This window comes from Physella acuta, unplaced genomic scaffold (assembly GCF_028476545.2).
Source record: "Physella acuta isolate Inbredline_101_S28 unplaced genomic scaffold, ASM2847654v3 ptg001058l, whole genome shotgun sequence".
Taxonomy (NCBI): domain Eukaryota; kingdom Metazoa; phylum Mollusca; class Gastropoda; family Physidae; genus Physella; species Physella acuta.
The window spans coordinates 1130375-1154976 of NW_026732575.1; the positions used below are offsets into that span (position 1 = coordinate 1130375).

General features: G+C 35.2%; 2 protein-coding genes across 3 annotated transcripts; both read right to left on the reverse strand.

Annotated features, from left to right (window-relative positions):
• Positions 1-14621: 14621 nt before the first annotated feature.
• On the reverse strand, positions 14622-17430 carry LOC131955232 (GTPase IMAP family member 7-like). Its single transcript, XM_059319256.1, has 2 exons — positions 17337-17430; positions 14622-15967 (listed from the first exon to the last, which is right to left on the reverse strand). Exon 2 carries the CDS (start codon positions 15958-15960, stop codon positions 14731-14733), a length of 1230 nt encoding a protein of 409 aa, XP_059175239.1. The 5' UTR covers positions 15961-15967; positions 17337-17430; the 3' UTR covers positions 14622-14730.
• A 2486-nt stretch (positions 17431-19916) lies between these two features.
• On the reverse strand, positions 19917-23851 carry LOC131955243 (uncharacterized). Of its 2 annotated transcripts, none has more exons than XM_059319267.1 (2): positions 23715-23851; positions 19917-21781 (listed from the first exon to the last, which is right to left on the reverse strand). In XM_059319267.1, exon 2 carries the CDS (start codon positions 21772-21774, stop codon positions 20527-20529), a length of 1248 nt encoding a protein of 415 aa, XP_059175250.1. In that variant the 5' UTR covers positions 21775-21781; positions 23715-23851; the 3' UTR covers positions 19917-20526. The 2 variants fall into 2 exon arrangements, with proteins under 2 accessions (XP_059175250.1, XP_059175251.1); XM_059319268.1 differs by lacking the exon at positions 23715-23851 and adding an exon at positions 22403-22439.
• Between the last annotated feature and the right edge of the window lie 751 nt (positions 23852-24602).

Sequence of the window (24602 nt, forward strand, 5' to 3'; positions counted from 1 at the left end):
GACTTCCTTCTGCACCATCAGAATTGAAAAATTGCCTCACGTCGATATTTACGACGACTTAGATTCATACCGTACATTTAGCTGTTCGATAACTTGAATTTACTTTACTTATTAATCCTTGTGTAGTCATTGTTCAAAACCGTTCGTAAGGGGGTGTGCGTGGTCCAAGTTCTATCCGTCATGGGGTAAAGCACATGGGGCGCTAGGTTAAGGTTAGGGTTGAACAGGTCCGTCGTCTGTCTTGTACTCGTGTGCAGGTCATTTCTTTAGGCTCTGTAGTTTCTTGTGCTCCTGACATTATCTGATTAAGTGCTGACCAGGAATAGTAGTAAGCTGTCTCACCAATTGAGTTGTTTAGGACATATTCTTCATTTTCATTGTTGACTTTTTTCTCCAATCTGAGCAATCTGTCATTAAGTTTATCATTCTGTTTTCTCAAACTGAGAACAACTGAGCCGATTTCTGTGATTTTTTTAGACAACTCTTCAGTAACTGTGTTCATGTCTACCACCAAATTATCACTCCTTTTCTGTAGATCGTACATCGTTCTGTTTACCGGTTCGATAGAACTTTGTGTGTTGGTCTGCTCGCTTCTTACTTGTGTTTTATGGTTCATGTCATTCTCAACTTGAAATTGTTTGACACCTCTGATGTTGCCTAGGATCAGATCGTGTGGACCATATCTAAAAACAAAACAACTGCTTCTACTGTTCTTGTTGCTGATGGCGTGCTAATCTGGATTATAGCTGTTGGCCAAACATATGTTATGCCTCGTGAACTCTGGACATGTTGTGTTCTGCCTGTGTATTGATGTCAGTGGTAGATCATGAGCGTCATGTAATATCGTCTGGCGGTATTTCTGTGAAGCAACCAGCTGATTGACTGTTTTATCATTATCTGTGAATTTTCTAAACAATGTGTTGTCTCTTACAAAGAAGGAGTGTTCCTTTTTATTTTTTGACATGGTTACCGATTTCTTCTGAGCAAGTTTAAATATTTTGCTCAGCGATTCATCGTTATGCTGTTCTTGTTGGAATGATTCAGGGGACCAGGTCGTCTCTGTCACCACCGACTGTTTAGTCTCGTTGTTCACGGCCTGTTCTGATGCTTTACTTTTTCTTCTATAACTTTAGCAGCAGTTTGGGCCCTCGTTTCTACCAACTGAACTATTTCTGTTTGCAGCCACTTATCTATGTCACCTTGAGGTAGCGTCTGATTGTCAATCACATTGCCGATGATCAGGTCGTATGGTCCTTTATTAAAAACAACAGCGGCATATCTACCTGATATATATGGTGTGTGAACGTCTATCCGTACAGTAGGGTGAAGGGAAATTTTACCATCAAATCCCTGGACAGGTATATGTTTACCCGTATACTGGTTGGGATGTACCACACTGCTTTTGACGGCCAGTGTGCTGCAGCCTGTGTACCTGATTGCGTTCACCACCTGTCCATTAACCCTACATTGGAAGCTCGGCAGTTTATGGTGTCCTATTGTTCTCATAAAATGAACATTCTCTGTTCTGTTGCTGTTAATGTTGTAGTAGCGACCGTTCGCACTGTGTGCACGGAACTGATTGTTATGTTGAAACGAGTTTGGTCTTCTGGCCTTCCTGCAGTCTTTTTTATAATGACCAAGGCCGTTGCAATAAAAACATCGTTTGTCCGACTGATGCATCTGTTGTTGTCTGTCGGGTTTGAACTGCATATGGTTCTTGTATTTACTTCTGCCCCTGCTTCTGTCGGCAACATGGGTCATAAATACTGAAGTTAATTCTGTCTCGTCGTACTTTTTACATACTGGATTTGTCGGGTGGGCCGCTATGAATTTCTGCGTCATTTCTGTAACAGTCTTTATATCTCTAGGTTTTCTTTCCTGTAAAAAGGAATATAAATCACTGTGGACTGAATTTAATATTTTGTCGACCAGGACGAATTGGAATAGATCTTCATAAGTTTTGTTAATAGATGCTGCCTCAATCCATTTTTCCAGTGTAAGTTTTAAGTCATTAGTAAACACTTTGAAATCTTCATTTTTGTTCGGTTGAAGTTGGTGGAATTTTTGTCGGTAAGTTTCTTCTGTCAGGTGGTAGAATTCTAGTAGGGTCTTTTTTAATGTCTTGTAGTCTTTTATTTCCTCGTCAGTCAGGGTGTGGCAGGCGTCGAGTCCTCTTCCACCAACCAGGGTGAGCAGGTGTTGGCTCATCATATTGTCGGCTATGTTTTCTGACTTGGCGATCGTTTCGAACCGTCGAATAAAAGCATCTATGTCGTCTTTTTTTGTCCTCAAATTTAGGCATTTTATATAGCATGCTTCTGGAATGATTGGTCGTTGTTGGTGGTGCTTCAACCTGCTCTGCTTGCGTACTTTTTTTGTTGACTTCTAACCGTTTTAATTCAATTTCTTTCTCCATTTCTATTTTTGCCAATTCCAGTCTTGATTTTTCTTTTTCTAGCTCCAGTTTTCCACGTTCCATTTCAATTCTAATACACTTGTCTGCGTCTATTTGGGCCAACCGCTCTTTATCAGCCGTGATAGCTCTATATTTTTCTTCAACCCATGCCTCTAGCTCAGCGCCACTTTTTTCAAGCGTCTTGCCTAGCTTATACAACTGAGCGAGGTCAGTCATGGTGTGTGAATTTTAATAATTTGAATGAACGCACACAAAATAATCGTACACACAAAATAACTAAAGTGTTATACAAACAGCGATAAACGGCACAGATAACTGACGCGATAATCACAACAATAATACAGGACCTACGGTAACAATAGAAGGTAGAGAACGGCAGTACAAACAGGACTTCTACATCTAATAGTAATATGTACTTCTTAAAAGGCAGGCCTACACTCAGTGTGTCCTATCGTTAGGAAGCCTCAGCCAATTTAAGAATAACAAGACTAGATCTATAAAGACATAAAACAAACACGAAGAAGAAAAACTGCTGAATAACCAGCACAGGATCCAAACAATCCCGGTTACTTAAAAAAAAATCAGAGGAAGGTACTTATCTTGCTTCCCTGCGATGATCTAGTAGCACCTCTGGTTAACACGAATCCGCTTCAAACTTCACAACTTCGAATCCTTTTTAAAACACCACTTGCGGAATAAAGGACCACTTGTGCTCCACCAATATTTGATGGGGGGTTTCATATATATTATATAATTATATCTTCTCTAAATCTTTTCTATATTCTGATCTGCTACTATTCATACGACAACTATTATACTTGTGAGTAGGACGGGAATCACTCTTATGTTCCGCAGACACTAATTAACAAAAGTCAACCACTTCGTTTATGAAAAGAACACTAACTTTATTAATACACACTTATTTGCACAATATCAAAGAATACATCCGTCTCCTACAATTACTAACCCCCAACTCACGTTACTGCCGCGCCACAAATATTGTATTCAACATGCGCACAATACTCCCGCACCAAATCGTCTACAGTCAAGTTCGCACCGTCCTTTGTAACCTCTACTAGTCGTCTAATTCTTTATATCTACGCTATGACAGTCTAGTTACCGCAGCTTGCTGATAGTGAATTCTTCCTTTAATAACTGAGACGAACTATGCTCTATCAGGAATGTGTAACACTATTTTCGGGGGGGGGGGGGGGGGGGGGTGCAGACAACATTTATATAAAATAACAGGGGATGGGAACTCGGGCTATAGACATGATTTTTAATCCATTTTAAATACTTAAAGTTTTAAAAATAGAATAAAATCTCGTAGACAAATTAATTGCACACCAAGTGAACGCCAAATCAAAAAGCGCATAATAGTGAGCAATATTATTAGTACTTTTAAAATTTACATTAGTTTTTTGAAAAATCGGAAGTAGCGTAAATTACAACTTCCGGTCAACGGAAATTACTCAATATTTAACAGAAGGTAGAGAATTAGATCTTTTACTTACATGTGAAATTTCATTTATCTATCTGAAAATTCAAAGTAGGAAAAGTACCACTTCCGGTTATCGGAAATAGCTCAAAAGTTGATACGGATCTACGATTTTGATAAAATACTTATATATGAAATTTCATCAACCTAGCTGTAACGGTACTCAAGTTATCGTGTTTACACACACACAGACAGACAGACAAACACACAGACAGACACACAGACATACGGACAAGATTGCAAAATTATGTTTTTCCGTATCAGTGAGATGTAAAACGATTACAATACTTTCTCTATACTTCGTATATACGAGAAAGTAAAAAAATGCCAGACACAATGTCTACTTGGGAGCTCGCAATTTTCTTTTTAATTCAATTTCATTTTCAACGTTCTGTCTCTTTGATCGATGTCGATTACCCATCTTCAAAAGCATTTAGTGACTATTTGTTGTTTATTTGTGAATATGTCGACGTCCGGTAACCCACTGATAGCTGCTATAGGTCCTTTGACTGATTTATCAACATTGTTCTAGAGACAAACTGGAGCGGAACGTGTCGTCTAGTCTTGTTAGAAGAGTCATTTTCTGTGTTTTACTGCTACAGCAGTGTCAAGGTTGTGTATCTGTGGATGCTTATCAAGTTGAATATCCTGATAAGTCTTTGCCTTGTGACCAGTGGAGGCCTCGCATCCTGCTATTGGTCAGATAGAACTACTTACGAGAAAGGATTTTCCTGCACCATCATGGCTGCTACAGGGCCATCAAGATGTCAAATCCTGATAGCCCCTTAGTGCCTATCCTTGGTTTTGGAAGATCCATATAAGACGCCACTTTACTGACCCTTCCGGGTAATTAATAACTGTCCCCGTCGGTCAGATAGCGCTTCTTACAGGAAAGGATATTCAATTGCCCACTGATTGGGGACCGTCTATTAATCTCGCACTTCTTTATCAAGTAACCCCCTCCCACTCTTTTAAATAGGATATATACACAAGCTAGGGCGATTAGCCAAAACAATTTCCCTTTGACAAAAACAGTTGCGAGATATTATATAGCAGACCCCAGAAAAATCTTGAGAACGGTACATCCCTGACAGAACACAGAGTGACGAACTCAGTCTAGCGAATGTTTTGGACAATAGCTCCACCATCGGATGTTCTCCTATTGGATAATATTGATGGCCATAGGGAAAGATCATCTAGCTCTAGGTTTTCTCATGTGGAGTTTGCTATGATCTACCACTGAGCTCCTTACCAGATAATGATTTAAATTATTCGTTAACGATCAGTGGTTAGTATTAAAGGCATGCGTTTCATGTTTATTTAAAAAAGGGATGCATGATGTTAGCCAAAATATCAACAAACACCAAAGTAATTTAAAACAAATTAATTTGGACAAATAGATTAGCTCGAATCTTTAACCCATATTCTGCTAGCGTCCCACTTATGGGACGCTTGGAAATTGCTAAAATTTATTAAAAACTAGTTAAAACACAAATTATGTTTAATTGTATTTGAAAATGGTTACACTATTGAATTTGTGTTTTGTGAAAAAAAAATAATTTAGAAAAATGTTATAGTGCCGGATTTGCAGGACTTGTCAAAATGGCGGAAAAAAGAAAACATGCGCACAGGAAAATGCATATATTCTAAAATATTAACATTTTAAATGCAAAATACATTTGAAACTTGTAGCAGTACCATATTTCTATATGATAAAAATTTAAAAATAACAATTTTTTTTACTACTTCGTTATATCAAGTGTACAACACGCGTCCCATAAGGAGTGGGACGCTAGCAACGAATGGCCCCATGTAGATTGGTTCACAAACGTCAGATTTATTGGACACTAGCGAGAAACACAGATGCAAATGTCTATGTTAAATGGTTATTTATGGTGAAACAATAGTTGGCTTTGTTAACTGCTGACTTTGGGGTGTTAAGTAGTATTTATAGATATTTAATTATGACCTTGACCTATATTTATGCAGATTGTTACACAAACGTCACATTTATTGGACACTAGCGAGAAACACGGATGCAAATATTTATGTTAAATGGCTATTTATGGTGAAACAATTGTTCACTTTGTTAACTGTTGACTTTGGGGTGTTAAGTGGTATGTATAGATATTTAATTATGACCTTGAGCTATATTTTCTTATATATTATTGTATTAAAAAATTGCAAATGTTAAAAAACTTACATTTTATTTTTAAGTTTTCAGAATTACACTTACTGAAGTATTTAATACCATTGAATACAAACTAATTTAGTATTGCTGTAAATTTACTAGCGCGTGATATTAAAATTATAACAAACCAGAATAATAATAATGGCCACGATTTAGGTGAAATGATTCAGTCAATGAGGTTGGTTAACTCTCTTCATATAAGAGAGCTCAAGCTACATATAGCAGTAATGTGAATTAGCTGTGTACAGTTGTCATGCCCCAATAATATTCCCCTCCAAAGGTTCCTGATACCAGTTTTACTTTGTTAACTTTTTTAGGCGCGATTTGTTTTTCTCTATATACGGTATATGAAAAAAAAGTCGATTTTTATTTGACACAATTCATCTGATTGCTATCAAGCTTTGGTGAGTTCATAAGAACACTTTAAGGAAGGGTTCTGTAAAAAAATCATGTTTAATTTCATAAGGGCGGCGCCACGGGAGGGTGCGATTTTTCTCTATATACGGTATATAAAAATAATAAAAGTGAATTGCCGTGACACCGTTGACACGATCGCCATGAAACTTTGGGAAGATGTTGAGAATATTCCTGGGGAGGTTCCAGCGCTAAAAACATTTTCGAATTCGCAGGGGTGGCGCCCCGGTATGGCGCGATTTGTTTTTTCTCTATATACGATTTATAAAAATAAAAGTCGATTTTGGTTTGACAGCGTTCACCAGATAGCCATGAGACTTTAGGGAGTTTATTAGAACACTCTAGGGAAGTGTTCTGCTAAAAAAATAATTCTTAATTTCGCAAGGGCGGCGCCACGGGAGGGTGCGATTTTCCTCTATATGCGGTATATAAAAATAATAAAAGTGAATTGCAGTGACACCGTTCATTCGATAGGCATGAAACTTTTGGGAGTTCATTATAAAACAACTCTAGGCAAGGGTTCAGTAAAAATCATTTTTAGTTTCGCTATGGGGCGTTACAAACGATTACCAAATTGAATCAGGCGTGTCGTCTGGCGCACTGGTAGGGTGCGATTAGGCTGTAAATAAAAATGTCTGTTTCGGCCCCCAAAGGCTCACATGGGCCGCTGAGGGCCATGTAATACGTTTTATTTTAATAATCAGAAAAATTAACAAAGGTTAGATTATTAACTGGGATGTTTCTTTTTGTCCGTTAAAAAGTCCAAACAGTTGCGTCACTTTGCGAATGATGCAATTAGCATCTATTTTTAGATAATCGAAACAGAAATTGAGATCGAGCATCTAAGAATAGACCATTAGTAACGCTAATATATTGCATCAGTCACACTGATGTTTAAAACGCGTCAAATAAATTTTTCACTTTAGTGAATGACGCAATCTGCATCATTGTTAACAGGATGCTATTTTAAGGAGCCAGGGGTCGTACGCCGCGCCCATGCAGTAGTGTAATCGGGGGGGGGGGGGGCTCCTGAGAGCGGGCCTCAAAGTCTCTGACACATGGGCGGTCACAGAAGTTTGTTCTACCATATTATTTCGGTGAGTGATTAATGTACTATCAAGGTTTTCATGCGGTAGTGTAGGTAAACCCGTGTCCCGATATTTATGATTCAAGCGCAGGCATTGTTTACATTTAAATTACTCAATTTTAGAAAAGAAGGTCACGCGTCTAAGAACATATGATTGGTAACGCGTTGGTGAAATCCTTCTAATATATTTCGTAAACTTCCTTCTATCCCCGCGGCAACGCGCGGGGGGCGGGTACGCTAGTAGTAATTAAAACATAATTTATAAATCCATGAAGTTCATGGATGATTAGATATTGTTTTAGTGCTGACATTGTTTTATTTATTTTTACAGGATCTCTTTTGGTCTAGAGCGAACGGTAAATTTTTTCGCAAAACTGTTCTGAATGAAATAAATGGTAGACTTCAAGGAGAATCTAAATGAAAGTGAAGTTGGTGTAATATTTGATTATTTATCTTATGAAGTTACAATCTAATAACTAGGCCTATAGTAAATATTGTAGTAGTAATTATTGTTTTTAAAAAAATGGCAAAATAATATTTGATTGACATTCTTACATATAGTATTTATACTTGCACATAAAATAACAATCCTCTAGTATATAAAAAGTAGCAGAGATTTATTATTTTTATTTAAATTATAATTTAAATTGTGCATGCATGAAGATAAAGTAAATAAATCTAGAAATAATATATAGTTTCTTTTAGTAATGAATTTTTTTTTTTACAGGATGGGTAAAGATTCTCACAAAAGAATTCTGTCTGAAATAGAGACAGCATATTTCTTTGGTCACTAATGTCTAATTATTCATCTGTTTATTTTCCGGATGTTGAAGGTGTTACTGTAACTGAAATTGAACACTTAGAAAGTGTTGTAGAGAGAATAAAGGGATTGGTTCGGAGCAAGTAAAGCGGTAGACTTTATTCTGATATACATTCATAAGCTGTAGGCCTTCGATTATAAGATGTACATTCATAAGGTCCTGCTGAGCAAAGTGATGCTGCGTATTGACATACACAATAAAAAGCATAATTCATGAAATAAGCGGCTAGGTAGTGTGTCAGTCCGTCATAGCTATAGATTTTGGAACTATAAAAGTAAACATCGCACCTTGCAATGCTTTTCAGTGTACCGCAGTGTCTTATTATAATCGTTAGAGTAGGGTTTGTTTATATAACGACATAAGGCTATTTTATAATTGCCACTGTTTTTTACAAGCTTTTATTTAACTCACTTCCTCGTCAGTCTGTCGTCAGTCGTCAGTCTAGATAGAAACGCAGGAATGAAAATTCGGACAGTTCTACTTGACCGATACGATTCACAGTTGGCACGTGGGTCAAGACATGAAGACAGTGCAATCTGAAACTAAATTTGACTTAATTAGATGCCTAATTAATTTTTTATGAATTAATTAAAATTTGGACCGAATTACTAGGCATGTCTATCCAGCCACACCACACGCGTCATCACATTTAATAGCTGCGCCATCAGGTTCAATAGCTGCGCCATCACGTTCAATAGACGCGCAATGGTTTTTAGTCATATAACACTATTGTAAATAAAGCATGTAAAGTACTGAAAAAAAATTCATAAAAAAACGTTTTAATAACAAGCTTTTATGTACTAATGCACTAAAAAGTAGAAAATAAATTATAGACTACTATTTAAATAACTAGAAAGTAAAGCGTGGGTGTCTTCCTTAACATTAGTAAAGGTATCCAATAGGTACTAAAGTACTAAAGTGACCCACGCTTTTCTTTCTAGTTATTTAAATAGTAGTCTATAATTTATTTTCTACTTTTTAGTGCATTAGTACATAAAAGCTTGTTATTAAAACGTTTTTTTATGAATTTTTTTACACTTTTGCATAACGTAAAGAAATTATTAAATACACGCACATTGCTAAAAAATATTAAATGGATCCATGACAAATTTCATTCTCGTTTATATTCTTAGAAAAATTGGATACATTTTAATAACATAATAACAGTAAGGTAGAAAAATCAAATTAATTTAACTCTATTTTCTAATTTTGACAACGGAGGTAGTTTAAAAATAAATTAAACTCATGATAATAAAAAAAATGTGAATGCAAATCTACGGACGTGAATTAGTGTTGCAATAATATAATTAGCTAAATGTGAATGCAAATTGTGCGGATGTGGAAGAGGAAATTATTGTTAGAAAATTATAATTAGCATGGATTGATAAAAGGCAATCTTTTATTTATTTTATTCACTGAATGTACTGTTTACTACTTATAATTTTTAATCAACTTATTTCGCACTATTATAGACGCGCTATCACGTTCATTGGGTGCGCAATGGTTTTAATTATGAAACTCTTTTGTAAATTTTTAAAATTTAAAGTACTGGAAAAAATGCGTGAATTGATAAAGGGATATATAGTAGGTAAAACACGGATATTTTATATACTGCCTATTATTTATTGTATATTATTTATTATTATTCTATTTTTCTGTTTGCGGACAAGCTGGGGGTTTTATAAGTGAGGCGTGGCGAGGGGGGGGGGGCATATGTCTCCGGGTGCTGACCTTGGGGGGCGCCAAAGTGGGTTGGAAAAACTTTGCGGGGGGTGGAGGGGTGGAAATCGAAAGTTTTAGGGCGCGGAGGGGGGTGTAAATCAAAAGTTTGAGGGGGGTGCAAATCAAATGTTTGAGCGGGGGGAATTTCAAATCAAAAGTGATGCAAATCGAAAGTCTGAGGGGGTGCAAATCAAAAGTTTAAGGGGGTGGGGTGGAAATTGAAATTTTGAGGGGAGGGGGTGTAATTCGTAAGTTTAAGGGGGTCAAATCGAAAGTTTGTCCCCGGGCGCCGGAAAGAGTCGCTACGCCTTTGTTTTGTAGTCATTCACTGTGTCAGACGCGTCCGCCGGCGCTCGGAAAGGGCGCGATTTGGCGCTACGGGCTAGACTGTGAGCAATATGCTTTTATGATTGCATTTAAATTGTGTTATGTTATGAGTGTTGTGTTTATTTTTTCGTTTGTGTTTTTTTTGCATTCGTTTGTGTTGTGTTTAGTTTTGTTCTGTCCCCAAGTTGGCACATTTAAAAAAGATTTACCGTGGCGGAACATTTTTTTCAGTATTTAAATTTTAAAAAATTACAATAGAGTTTCATGACTAAAACCATTGCGCACCTAATGAACTTGTTGACGATTCTATAACTGTGTTGATTCTATAACTAGTTGATTAAAAATTATAAATATAAAAAAGGACGTTTAGTGAATAAAATAAATAAAAGCCTTTTATCAATCCATGTTAATTATAATATTCCAACAATAATGTCCTCTTACAATAATGTCCTCTGCAGATTTGCATTCACATTTTGCAAGTTATATTATTTAAAAAATAATTCTCTCTTGGAGATTTTGCATTTACATTTTTTTTGTTAGCGTGAGATGAATTTGTTTTTAAATTACCTCCCTTGGCAAAATTACAAAACACTTTAATTAATTAATTAATTAATTCGACCCTACTATTATTAAAATGTATCCACTTCATCTGTCTGGAACGCTATAGAGAAAACATAAGCAAAGTAAAAACAGGAATAGTAATTCGAAAAACGAAACGTGACGTCACATGGAGCATATAGTAGGAAATAGTCGAAAGCCGGGAGAGTGCACACAATAATATGACGTCATTGATTCTGGAGTAAACATTGAATTAAAAAGCCAACGTTGTCTGATCTTAAAAGTGGTTTGGGTGTAGAGTTTCTTTCATGTATATCTTCGGGTACGGGCGAAGCCCCCCCCCCCTTAAAAGAAATGACGTCATCGATAATGTATAAAAAAAAACACTGACATTAAGGCCTAATTAATATGTCTAATCTGAAAAGTGTTTTGCGTGAAAAAAGTCGCTTTCATGCATCTCTTCGGGTAGGGGCGAAGCCCCACCCCCGGTAGAACGTCTAAGCAGCCCCCCCCCCCTCATAAGAAATGACGTCATCGATACTCAATTAAAAAAAGACTGACGTTACGGCCTAATTAGTGTGTCTAATCTTAAAATGGTTTGTGTGAAGTTTCTTTCATGCATCTCTTCTGGTAGGTGCTAAGCAGCACCTCCTCCCCCCCCCCCACCATCGGAAGTGCGATCAGTGTTTCTATCAGACTTTTTCCTCCACAGGAGGGGGGTAATTTGAATGTTCTAATTTTAAAAGTGTTATGTGTGCAAGGTTTCTTTCATGCATTTATTCGGGTAGGGGAAAAGCCCCTCCCAGGCTCTACCTTTAGTTTCTATGATCTGCAAATGCGACCAGTGTTTCTTTCAAACTTTTTCCTCCCGGGAGTGGGGGGAGTACTTGAAATTTTTGGGGGCGGGAGTAGACTAAATTTTCTGGGAGGGGGCGGACACAGGAAAGAGTATATAATTATATTTCGTTGAATGGGACGGTAGACGAGCTTTGGGGTGTTTGTGTGGGGAGGGTGGAGCCCCCTTTCCCCCAAGTATAGTTTCCTGAAAGAAACTCTAAATGCGAATTTTGTCATGATTGAGATTAGGTTCACGGTTTAGGGGTATGGCTACGACTATATTTAGTATCAATGTGTAGAAAAAGCTTAAATCCGATTAAAATGCCGATTTTGTATAAACATCTGTTTTCAGTGTCATTTTTCGTTTCCGGTTCAATTTGAAGTTAAGGAGGTGATTTTGGTTTTGGTTTAGAGAAAAGAGACTATCAACCTAGCGCCCGTTGTATCCTTCCTCAACGGGTCATTTATCTCGTCTATAATAATAGTTTCGCTGTCTGTCTATTTGTGTATCTATCTATCTGTCTATCTATCTATTTGTCAAGAACGCTTTAGAGAAAACACAAGCAGAGTAAAAAGGTGCATAGTAATTTGAAAAATGAAACGTGACGTCACATTGAGCATTTAGTAGAAAATAGTTTCAAGCTGGATATTACACACAGTAATATGACGTCATTGATTCTCGAGTAAATATTGAATTAAAAAGACAATTTCGCATTTTATAATAAATAATTGTTTATTATATTTCTTCCAATAAGAGGTTTATCTTTGATGTAATTTATGGATTATTTGAATAAGTTACATGAATTGTCTAAATGTTATAATAAGTTGAATTTTCTTTTTAAAAAGACGCAAAACATCTCTGTTGATGACCCTGGACCGAGTCAGATACAAATGTAGAATTTAATTGGTAGCTCGATACTGAGACGATTCTATTTAAATATGTTCCTGACTCTAAACCCCAGAGTTCAGGTGCGTGCCTTTGACTCGTTCGGCTGCCGAAACATTCATTAGGCCAAGTAGTAGTAGTAGATCGTTTTTCTTCGTCTCTCTTAATTGTAATGATGGACGCAATTTCCTTCAACACAATTAATTATTAGCGTACGTATCAACGTGTTTTACGACAAATGGCCAGTTGACTCCGATTTCAACCTGCTCTGCTTTCTGGGTTTGCTTCCAGTTGCCTTTGTCCAAGAACAAACTGCAAGGCAGCAGACACTAGATGTTGGAGTCTTTTCTCCTAGATGGGTTGATGTCAGTAGCGTAGCGAGGGGGGGGGGGGACGGGACATATGTCCCCGGGCGCCGACCTTAGGGGGCGCCAAAATGGGTTGGAAAAATAAATTGAAAGGTTGAGGAGGTGCAAATTGAAAGTTTGAGGAGGGGAGGGGGTTGCAAATCGAAATCTTGAGGGGGGGGGGGGGGGCGGGGTTGCAAATCGAAAAGTTTGTCCCCAGGCGCCGGGAAGGGTCGCTATGCCTCTGGTTGATGTCACCAGCTATCAAGCTTCATCTGCCCGAGTTTGAACTCGGGACTTGAATCTTGATGATCTACCAACCATTAGTTGATCTGAACACAATTTGTTGTAGGCTTATTACGATTGTTTCTTTTCCTTATTATTATTGTAGGACTATATTTATTTAAGTGGTGATTGTACTATATGTATGACTGTATGACAAATAGTTCGGACTATTTCAACTGTCTTGTAGGCCTACTATAACTACAAAAAACTTCGGTGTTTATCCGGAAATCAGCCATTAGTAGAATTAATGAAATAATGCGACTTTAAGTTTTAAGGCATTATTACCTCACTTCACCAGTGTTTCATCCAGACTTTTTTCTCCGGGGGTGAGTGTGCGGTGGGGCGGGGCAACTTGATATTTTCGGTGAGCGCCCCCCACCCTCCTGAATTGATGCCCGGAAGAAACTCAGCACTTCACTGATTCATTTCTGTTAGGATGACGATGTTCTTAATTTTAAAAAATTATGTATGGGATCAATTAATGTTTCATTAGAGACACCGTTTAAACCGTTTTCATTTCAATTTAGTTGTTTTATTGAAAGTTATTAGAAAGTAACGAATTTCTTTTTTTATGCTTTGCGGAATGAAAGCCAAGACCTAGATCTAAATTTGTATATGCACATGGGTTTCCAACCAGATTTTAAGTATTAAGTGACTGTATAAATTAATTTAAAAATCAATACCAAAACAAACATATTCGGTACAATATTTTAATAATATGAACTAATAAAAATAAAAATGCAAGTTACCAATTATTTAAAAAAATCAAATTGGTTTCGATTACTGTGTACATTTTATAACATAGACTAGTAAAAATTGATATGACAAACACCGTGCTTTTGTTAATTCGACTTTAAAACAAAATACAGTCAAATATATTTTTAAAAATAAAAAAACTCATCCCTGTCGACTTTTTAAAATCTACAATCAAAGTCATAGTGAATTTTTAAAACAATACTGAAAGAAAAAAACCCCATTGAAATTGACAAGTAAACGTACATCTATAGATTGAAAGATATTCAGAATGATTTTCGTGTAAGCAAAATGATGTACATCCATGCGTGGACAAAATATTTTCAAGTTTTCTAGGTTTTGTCTTTGATAGGCATAGTTATTGTTTAAATTAATTTTTCACTTCCAACTTTCATTATTTAATTCAAAAAGAATTTTATTAAAAAAAAATAGTTTTATACAATTTAGCTTCTGACAAATGCCATTGTCAAAGAGTCAGTGATTGATGATATAATGGGTGTACTGTGGTAGCCGAACTTGAATTGCTTCTCTATACACATTCAAGCTGTTATAGAACACAAACAGCGCCATCTGAAGCTTCTCTACATTTCAATAGGCGAAGAAATGTAGGGCTCGATTTACTTGAAATTTTTCTACCTCTTTCTTAAGATCTTCCGCCTCGGTCATGACATCATCTAATAATCTGGTCCCGTGCGCTTCTTCAGCTATCACTGAGATCCAGTAATGGATTTGGAAGTTCATGTCTTCAATTACGTTTGCCGGGGATTTCAGCTTCTCCATGTGGATCCCAAGAATCCTCAGGCCGCTCTGTAAAGGACTGTTGAGGATTTGATTCATCTCCATGTATTGCTCCGATTGTTTCGAACATTTGGGCTCTTTTTCCAAATATTTCTGAAATGTCGAGGTTACTTTTTCAGTAAGTTGTAAGAAATTTGCTGTTGGGTTTATTTCCGAATCGGCTGAATTTCCGTTCACTGGTAGGTTAGTTAAATTCAGGTTATTATTATGAGTTAAAATTCCAAATGCAGAAATGACTTTTTCAGTATCATCTTTCAAGACTTTAGCCGAATCTTTCATCAGATTTAAGTCCCCTTGTAATATCGATATCCTGTGCCTCAGTTTTTTCTTAAGCTTGTCAAGAAAAAAGTTTAACAAAACCCGATCTCTTTGTCGAACTAGAGAGAACTTTCCAAATTCACTTGATGTATACATATAGAGTTGACGTTGCAGAATTAGAATTGTTTCTATTGTTTCTTGCTTCTGCTTAGTTGTACCCTTGTTGTTGCATAAAACGACACGGTAATTACATTCTCTAAACAAATCAGCAAAAGCACCAGACTGCGTTTTACACCAGTTCATAAAATCAATATCAGCCCCTACGTTTCTGTGAAAAAGATCGCCATGCGTCATTACGACGATGCAATTGTTTTTTAAAATATTACGCCCAAATATTTCTTTAAGGACTTTTACCGTCATTTTATCTTCGGCCTTAAAACCATCTAAGAAACTCACAATCAGTAACAACGCATGGAAACCTCTTTCACATATTTTCATAGCCTCAATCATGTTGCCTCGAGTGAATTTAGTGTTATCTACTTCATCAAGCTCAGTGTCCATTAGTCCTGGAGTATCAACAACATCAAAAAACATTTCTTTATATTGCAAACTATGCAGCTCCACTGTTTTAGTACACGCATGCGCATTTGTGCTTTGTTTGAAGACTTCTTTTTGAAGCAAGGTGTTTGCTGTAGAGCTTTTACCCGCGCCCGTCTTCCCCATTAGAAGAAATTTACGTCTGCTAGATTGTGAGTTTCCCATTGTGAATCTACAAATCAAAAGAACAAAAAATAACGATTTTGAAATACTGAAAATATAAAATATCTTTACTTTGATTTTTAAAAATGTAATATTTGTTACACGCAGAACACTGCATATAAAGAGAACTCAACAAATAATTCAAATGTAGGGCCTATCTCTTACATGAGTAATCTATCGCAGAGGCGTAGCGATGGGGGGGGGGGGGGGGGGGGGTTCAGGGAGGGACATATGTCCCCGGGCGCCGACCTTAAGGGGCGCCAAAATGGGTTGGAAAAAGCAATCTAAAGCTTGAGGGGGGTGCAAATCGAAAGTTTGAGGGGGTTGATGCAAATCAAAAGTTTGTCCCTGGGCGCCGGGAAGGGTCGCTACCCCTCTGATCTATCGTGAAATATAATTGTTTTGTTTTAACAGTCTTTTACAATATCATCTGCAACGAACAATACTCTACAAGTCAACAATGGTCTAGTTACCGCAACTTGCTGATAGTGAATTTTTCCTTTGTAAATGAGAAGAACTATACACTATCAGGAATGTGTAACAACATGCACCAGAGATAAGTAGGCTACTCTTCTAGAAACAAAAGCTTAGATAATCTGAGTTTTCAGTTAGCGTGTGCTTATCTAACAATAATGTGGCCTAAATTAATTTGATGGAAAGTAGCTTTTAAATTTCACTACAAATGCTACACAAAAACTCTGAATCACACACATGTTTACCAGTGATAGATACATGTCAATAATTCACTGTCAACGATTTGTAATATCACCCCCCCCCGGCCCTACATCGCCTCCATAGATTTGGGGATTTTCGACAAGGATGTTCCGCCACTGAATATATATCACTGATGTAATGTAACAGGAATTCCCGATTTATTCAGATGTTGAATACTTTTCCTAAAATTAAACGAACATCTGTTTTACCTTCTCTCTCTCTCTCTCTCTCTCTCTCTCTCTCTCTCTCTCTTTCTCTCTCTCTCCCTCTCTCTCTCTCTCTATCTCTCACATACACACACAAACGAAAAAAAAACGCACACAAAATCAGTGAGCAGTGTTTCTTCCAGACTTTTTTTCTCCTGGGCGAGGAGGTTGGGGGGATGAGAGGTTGATATATTAATTGGGAGGAGGGGAGGACAACATTTCCAAGAGGAGCGGACACTGAGGGGAGGGGGGGGATAGACTTTCTCCGCCCCCCCTCCCCTCCCCGAAGAGGTGCCTGGAAGAAACTCTGTCAGTCAAGACATACATACATAATCACAAGCAAAATACAAGTGTAAATACATATATCTATTTTAATATCAACACGTAATTATTATAGCGATACGCTTATTAAACTATTATGTAGGTCGATGCTTTATTTAAAATTAAATTTACCCTTACCTTTTAATTTTAAATGCACACAAAGGGGTAGGCTCTAGCTAAACAACTTGTTGAGCATCTCTAGACGAATAACTAATTTAAAAAATGCTTCCAGCCTAACAAAACGAGTGAATATAAAATAGGATAAACTACGTAATCGGGAAAATTGTTTTTAATTTTCAAGAACAAAGAGGTTTTCACAAAACGCAATCTGCGTTAGTTTAGCATCTGAACTATAAAAAGAAAAGTGAAATTCCCGATATTACTTTTATGCCTATATATCTGACATAGGAACCGACAATGAAACTTTAAAAGCTGTTACAAGCTAAAACATTGAAAAAGCTTACAAAATCAATTTTAAAAAATAAACAATAAATAAATAGAGAAATAAAATTTAAAATAGGTAATTAAAAAAGAAAGACATTAGAGAATAAAGTGCTGTTTTAAAAATTAGCATACATACTCTCAGAGGCTTCGCGAGCCGGGGGAGGGGGGGATGCGGTGACACCAAGACAAAAAAAAGCAAGATATATAGAATAAATACGTTTTTGTTAATTAGAGTTAAAAAGTATAAGTACATAATTACGATCCCGACAAGGGAGGGGACGATGGTAACACCATGACGTAAAGATGCAAACCATACTACATCCAGCTATCGATAAACATCATTAGTATTAACGGGGTGGGGGGGGGGGGGGCGACACAACTACAAAATTTACGGAGAAAAAAATAGGTGGGGGGGGGTGACACCGGACCTAGCGAAGCCACTTTATACTATGTATTTGCCTAGTAATATATATACCCCTCGATCTATCTCCCTCTCACTGAATGTGTATAAATAAATATATATATATATATATATATATATATATATATATATATATATATATATATATATATATATATATATATATATATATATATATATATATATATATATTAAAATAAATAAATAAATTTATATATATATATATATATATATATATATATATATATATATATATATATATATATATATATATATATATATATATATATATATATATATATATGCATACATAAATTTATATATATATATATATATATGTGTATAAATAAATTATATATATATATATATATATATATATATATATATATATATATATATGTATATATATATATATGTATATATATATGTATATATATATATATGTATATATATATATATATATTTATTAGATATATATATATATATATAAATATATATATAAATAAATATGTATAAATATATATATATATATATATATATATATATATATATATATATATATATATATATATATATATATATATATATATATATATATATATATATATATAAAAATAAATAAATATATATATATATATATATATGCTATATATATATGCTATATATATATGGGCTATATATGTAGACTATATATAAATTTTAAATATATATATATATATATATATATATATATATATATATATATATGTATATATATATATATATATATATATATATATATATATATATATATATATATATATATATATCCCAGTAAGCGAGTGCTTAGTACGACCCCGAGTCGACTCAGCAATAATCAGTTTCCAACCCCAGACGGTCGAGTGTAAATTATCTGGAAACGGTGCTGATTCTCAACTCATTCATATTCAGAGACTACGTTGATGAAATCGACAAGCCCGACTGAAGAAAATCTAATTAGCTGTTTAGTGCTCATGGTAATGAACAAAATTTGAAAGTTTTATTGTGTCTTTTCTTGCTATCGTTGCAGTCTTACGATTGCGATTTCCGGATCCTTTATTGCACTGTATCTTGGAATCTTTGACAAATATTTGACAATATTGAGTGTGTCTTTCAAATTTTTTTCCTCTGTTCAAAGTATATATTTTATATATAATTTTTCTCTTTTTGTTCCGGTGGGGTTGGGGAGGGGGGTGGGGCGTAAGATTAACTTTGAAAGTGGTCACCCCTCTACTTTACTTCGACCAGATTCCTAATGGTAATTTTATTCTAGACCATAAGAAACGTGTAAGAGTGGATCTTGATATTCAACAATTGTAACACTGATAGAATATAAAATATACCAAAACATACGCCGTCAATAGTTTCATTTATTTCTGATGCCAACGACGTTGTTTATCACAGTGTATGGCGTTCATTGTTTGATTACCGTCCTAACAAAGTTTGGTGTATGTAGGTGTTGATTGTAGCTAGCAGCCGATCCAACACTGTTCTCAACAACAGACTTACTGAGACTCTCACTAATGTTGTTATAGAATGACGTTTTTGATTTTGTTCTCATTCAGCACTTTTGTTGAGAATCCAATAGGAGACTGTGAATATATAGAGCCGCTTACGTTCTTCTGCTTTACAGGATGAGGGCGCACGTGATTCATTATAGCGGCAATTCTATACTCTTTTACCTGCACAGTAGTCTCCAACAATTTTTTAAGTATAGTCATTTAAGTAATGAATTAAAAAGTTAATAAAACCAAGCAAGTCAACAAAAGCCAAGGATCTTCGATACATTATTTTAATTGTATGAACAGATTAAAAGTATATACAATGAGAATGTAAGAACACAATTTTAAAAGAATAGCAAATTGGGTTTTCATATAAAAACATTTTAAAAAGAATGTAAAAATTATATGATTAAGACAATGCCTCTAATAATTTGACTAAGTCGCATAGTATAAATGCATATTCAAAAAAACCTTTCCGGTCGATAAAACCATATTCAAATTCACAAGAAAAAAAATGTTTTTTTTAACACTAGCTTTATATTAAATGGTGCCTTATCAAGCGAAGTTTTAATACAAAACCAAACAAATTAATGTTGAAGATATAACAATGAAAAATGTTTATTGCGTATAAATTGTAATTTTAGATTTATAGTCATTTAATTTTTTTTCGGCTATTGAAATAGACACCCTTTCTGAGGGGAAAGGTGTGTAGATTGGAGTTCGCAAGTTCTCTCTTTCATATGTATTTTAATTTTCCATTCTTTCTTTGCGCTTTGATTTATTAATTATTTTTCTAAAAACAAATGGCAAGCATGCAGTTTAGATCTTCACTAATGCCTTAACCAATATTATTCTTCTGACGATCTGTTGCAGCACGCTTGGAATCTTTCGTCTACACAGACGCTAGTATAGGGCACCTCTGTATGACCATCTCAACATCTCTCTAGTCAGGGAAATGTAGGGTTCGATTGACTTTAAACTCCTCTATCTCTTTCTGGAGATCTTCCGCCTCGCTCTTGACATCGTCTAATAATCTGGTGCCGTGTGCTTCTTTTACTATTACAAAGATCAAGTTTTCAATCTGATTGCTCATGTCTTCAATGACAACAGATGGGGATTCCAACTTCTCCATGCGGTTGCCGAATAATCTCAGACTTTTCATTAAACTGCTGTTAAGGATTTGATTCATCTCCTTGTAAGGCTCCGATTGTTTCGAACATTTGGGCTCTTTTTCCAAATATTTCTTAAATGTCGCGGTAACCTTTTCAGTTAGTTGTAAGACATTAGCTGTTGGGTTTATTTCCAAGCTAGCAGAACTTACAGGCTTAGGTAAGGCAGTTAAATTTAGATTGATTTCTTGAAGCAACACAGGGGAGTTATGGTTGTGAACTAAGCCATCAAATGCAGAAATGACTTGCCCGGCATCATCTTTCAAAACGTTGACAGCGTCTTTCATCAGATTCAAGTCCTCCCCTATGGTTAAGATCCTGCGCCGTAACTTCTCTTTAAGTTCTTTTAGAAAATAGTTCAATACAATCTTATCTCTTTGTTGTTGAAATTTTCCAAATTCGTACGAAGTATAGATATATAATTGACGTTGCAGGGTCAGAAGTTTTTCTATCGTTTCTTGCTTCTGCTTAATTGTACCCTTGTTGTTGCATAAAACAACACGGTAATTACATTCTCTAAACAAATCAGCAAAATCACCAGACTGTGTTTTACACCAGTTCATAAAATCAATATTAGCCCCTACGTTTGTGTGAAAAATATCGCCATGTGTCATTATGACGATGCAATTATTTTTCAAAAATTGACTTCCAAATATATCTTTTAAGACATTTACTGTCTTTCTATCTTCTTCACTAAAGCCAACTAAGAAACTCACAACAAGTAACAAAGCATGGAAACCATCTTTGCACCACACCATCGCCTCTTTCATATTGTCGCGAGTGAATTTAATGTCGTCTACGACATTAATGCATGTATCCGTAAGTCCTGGAGTATCAACAACATCAAAATGCAAATTCTTATATTTTATGCCGACTCTCTTTACTTTTTTTGTACAAGCAAAGAAATTATCACTTTCTTTGAACTCTGCACCTTCAAGTAAGGTGTTTCCTGTGGAACTTTTACCAACACCAGTCTTGCCCATTAGAAGAAAATTTCGATTGGTAGACGGTACCGCTCCCATTGTATATCTACAAATAAAAAAAAATATTTTAAAGTTAAATAAATAATATTTAATCTTTGTCGACACCCCATATTAATTTAAAAAAATAGATTTTAAAACTTAATGAAGGATCGACGTGATATGGCTGGTGGATCTCATGTTTACTAAACAGAGTAGTCTTGAGTTCGAAACCCTGACAGATGAGGCTCGATAGCTGGGGTTAACAACCCACATAGGAGAGGAAACTCCAAAATCAAACAACTTTTGCCTTGTTGTTTGTTCTGGCTTGGACAAAGGCTATGGAAATTCAAAAAGAAAAGGGGCCATATGTCGTATAACATGTTGACACGTAATACTTGAGTGTTGGGGAAATCCCGTCCAATATTATTATGTGGAACAAAGAAGAAGAAAATAAAATACTTAAAAAAACTTTTTAAAAAACCACGTTTTTCTTGTGGACTAAAAAGTAGAAAATACATTTTTCTTTTGTGCTTCCTCGAGCTGTGCAGGTTCTTGTGGTGACTGACAAAAAACTTGTTCCTTCAACTCGTTTAATCAAAATATGGTAACATTTGAATTTATTAGATCTTTCGGGAAGAATTTAACTTAAAATACAATTGTCATTGGCAAAAAAAAAAATTTTTTTTACAGGAATCAACAACAAACCTAGCCACCCACCAAGCCACGCACAGTTATTGTGAACTATTAAGAAAACAACTAACGTAATATTTAACGTTCGAAAGAAACGGAAATACCCGATTTCTTACTAATCTATGAACCAGAATACTTTTCCTAAAAAAGCTAGGAACATCTGTTGTACACACATAACGCAGTCACACAAAGACACACACACACACACACACACACACACACACACACACATATATATATATATATATATATATATATATATTATATACATAGGCCCTATATATATATATATATATAAATTATATATATATATAGCTTCCCCGGAACCCGAATGTTATAATTCTACTTTAAAAATGTGCACAGGAAGGTTTTGATGTTTTGTTTTTCTTTACATTTCTATATTAATAAATACTTGGCGAAATGGAATTAAAGGGTAATAACAGATTATGGCAGCAATTGTTGGTACCATGACGGCTTCAGAGGCGTAACGACCCCACCCGGCGCCCGGGGACGAACTTTCAATTTGGCACCCCCGCCCCTGTATATTTTTTATATTTATAATTCAAAACTGCAGGAAGCAGGAAAATAAACTTTCAATTTTTTTTCCCGACCTATTTTGGCGACCCTATGGTCGATGCCCGGGACATATGTAGCCCCCCCCCCCCCCCACCCCTTCGCTACACCTCTCGACGGCTTGGAGGACTGAGAACATTACGTTGTATACTCCTAGAAAATAACGAGACATGGATTTAGAACAGAAAGAAATAGTATTGTATAATCTATTAATGTAAAAATGTATGGATGTCCATGAAAACACAACTAACTGTAGTAAAATAAGTACAACCGTGTCTTTCTTACGTTTAACATCAGCTGTTACAGTGTTTATTTCTGCCGCACGTAATGCCAATAATTTGACTTGTAAATTATTGTGTGAAATTTTCAATAGATCATATTTAAAACTGGACAATTTAAAAGTTATTATTATTAATACTATTTGAGATTCGTTCCTAAAGAAATATTGGCTAAATCTTTTCATCTAAATTTATGTTTTTAAAAAAAAATCGAAGAAAAAACAACAAAAATATTAATATATTATTAGAACAGTAATTTATTTATATAAATGAAGTTTAACAATATCCCGATTTCTAATGCTATTCAGACATGAAGCTAAACCAATTACAAATCAATGACTATCTTAAGCTCAGAGAGTTTTAAATAATAGATATTCACACATTTATTTGTCATATAGCAACTATAATTAATATCAAACTCATGTAATGTTATGTGATTGTGTGTTTATTTACTTTTACCTTCGTATAAAAACAGATTCCTGCACCCCAATCGAATGAGTTGCTTAAAATGTTTAGAGATAGGCCTACAGCAAAGAAAAATCAATGCTTCCAACCTGCAAAGTTTGGGTACATTAGAAATGAGAAATTATATCTTTATCGGGAAAACCGAAATCATTTTTCAAGAAAGCGTTAATGGCAAGTACACGTAAAACTCTTTCCGGTTTGGCATGTACTATAAATAGAAACAAGTAAAATTCCCGATTTTATAAATCATCCTCGAGCATTATAGCTCATACGTTGAAAGGTGTTATTTGCCAAAACAGTATTTGAAGGTAATAAAATAAATTAGAGAAAGAAAAAAAAAACAGCAATAACATGGAAAATGGCATTTAGCCTAATATATAAGTTAGGAGAAAAAAAAAACGATGAGGCGATCATAGTTTCTTCCAGCCATCTCTTATATATAAATCCAAAGTACCAGATTGTGACATTTTCAACCTTGTTAATCGTCCTTTCCTGACACGACTAAAATACACACAACATAACATAATACAGTCGATCCTACACTATTCTTAACGACACTGTTGTTGAGTCGCTCATCAACAGACATAATAATATAAATTTACAGCATTTAGTCATAACAAAATATAGATTAAAAAAAATAAACATCATAATGTCAAATATCGTTTGAATTATGTATGAAAAGAATACACAAAAAATCCATTTTTATTAGCAAACAAGATATTACTTTAAGTAATTATACTTCTTAATTTTGTGACAGAAACTAAAGGGAAATAAATACATTTTGCTTTAAAACAGAAAATTGAAAAATGTTTGGGTTAGATAGCTAAAAGATGTTAGTACCGAATTAAGGAAATAAATCTTTTAATAGCAAACGAGCCGATC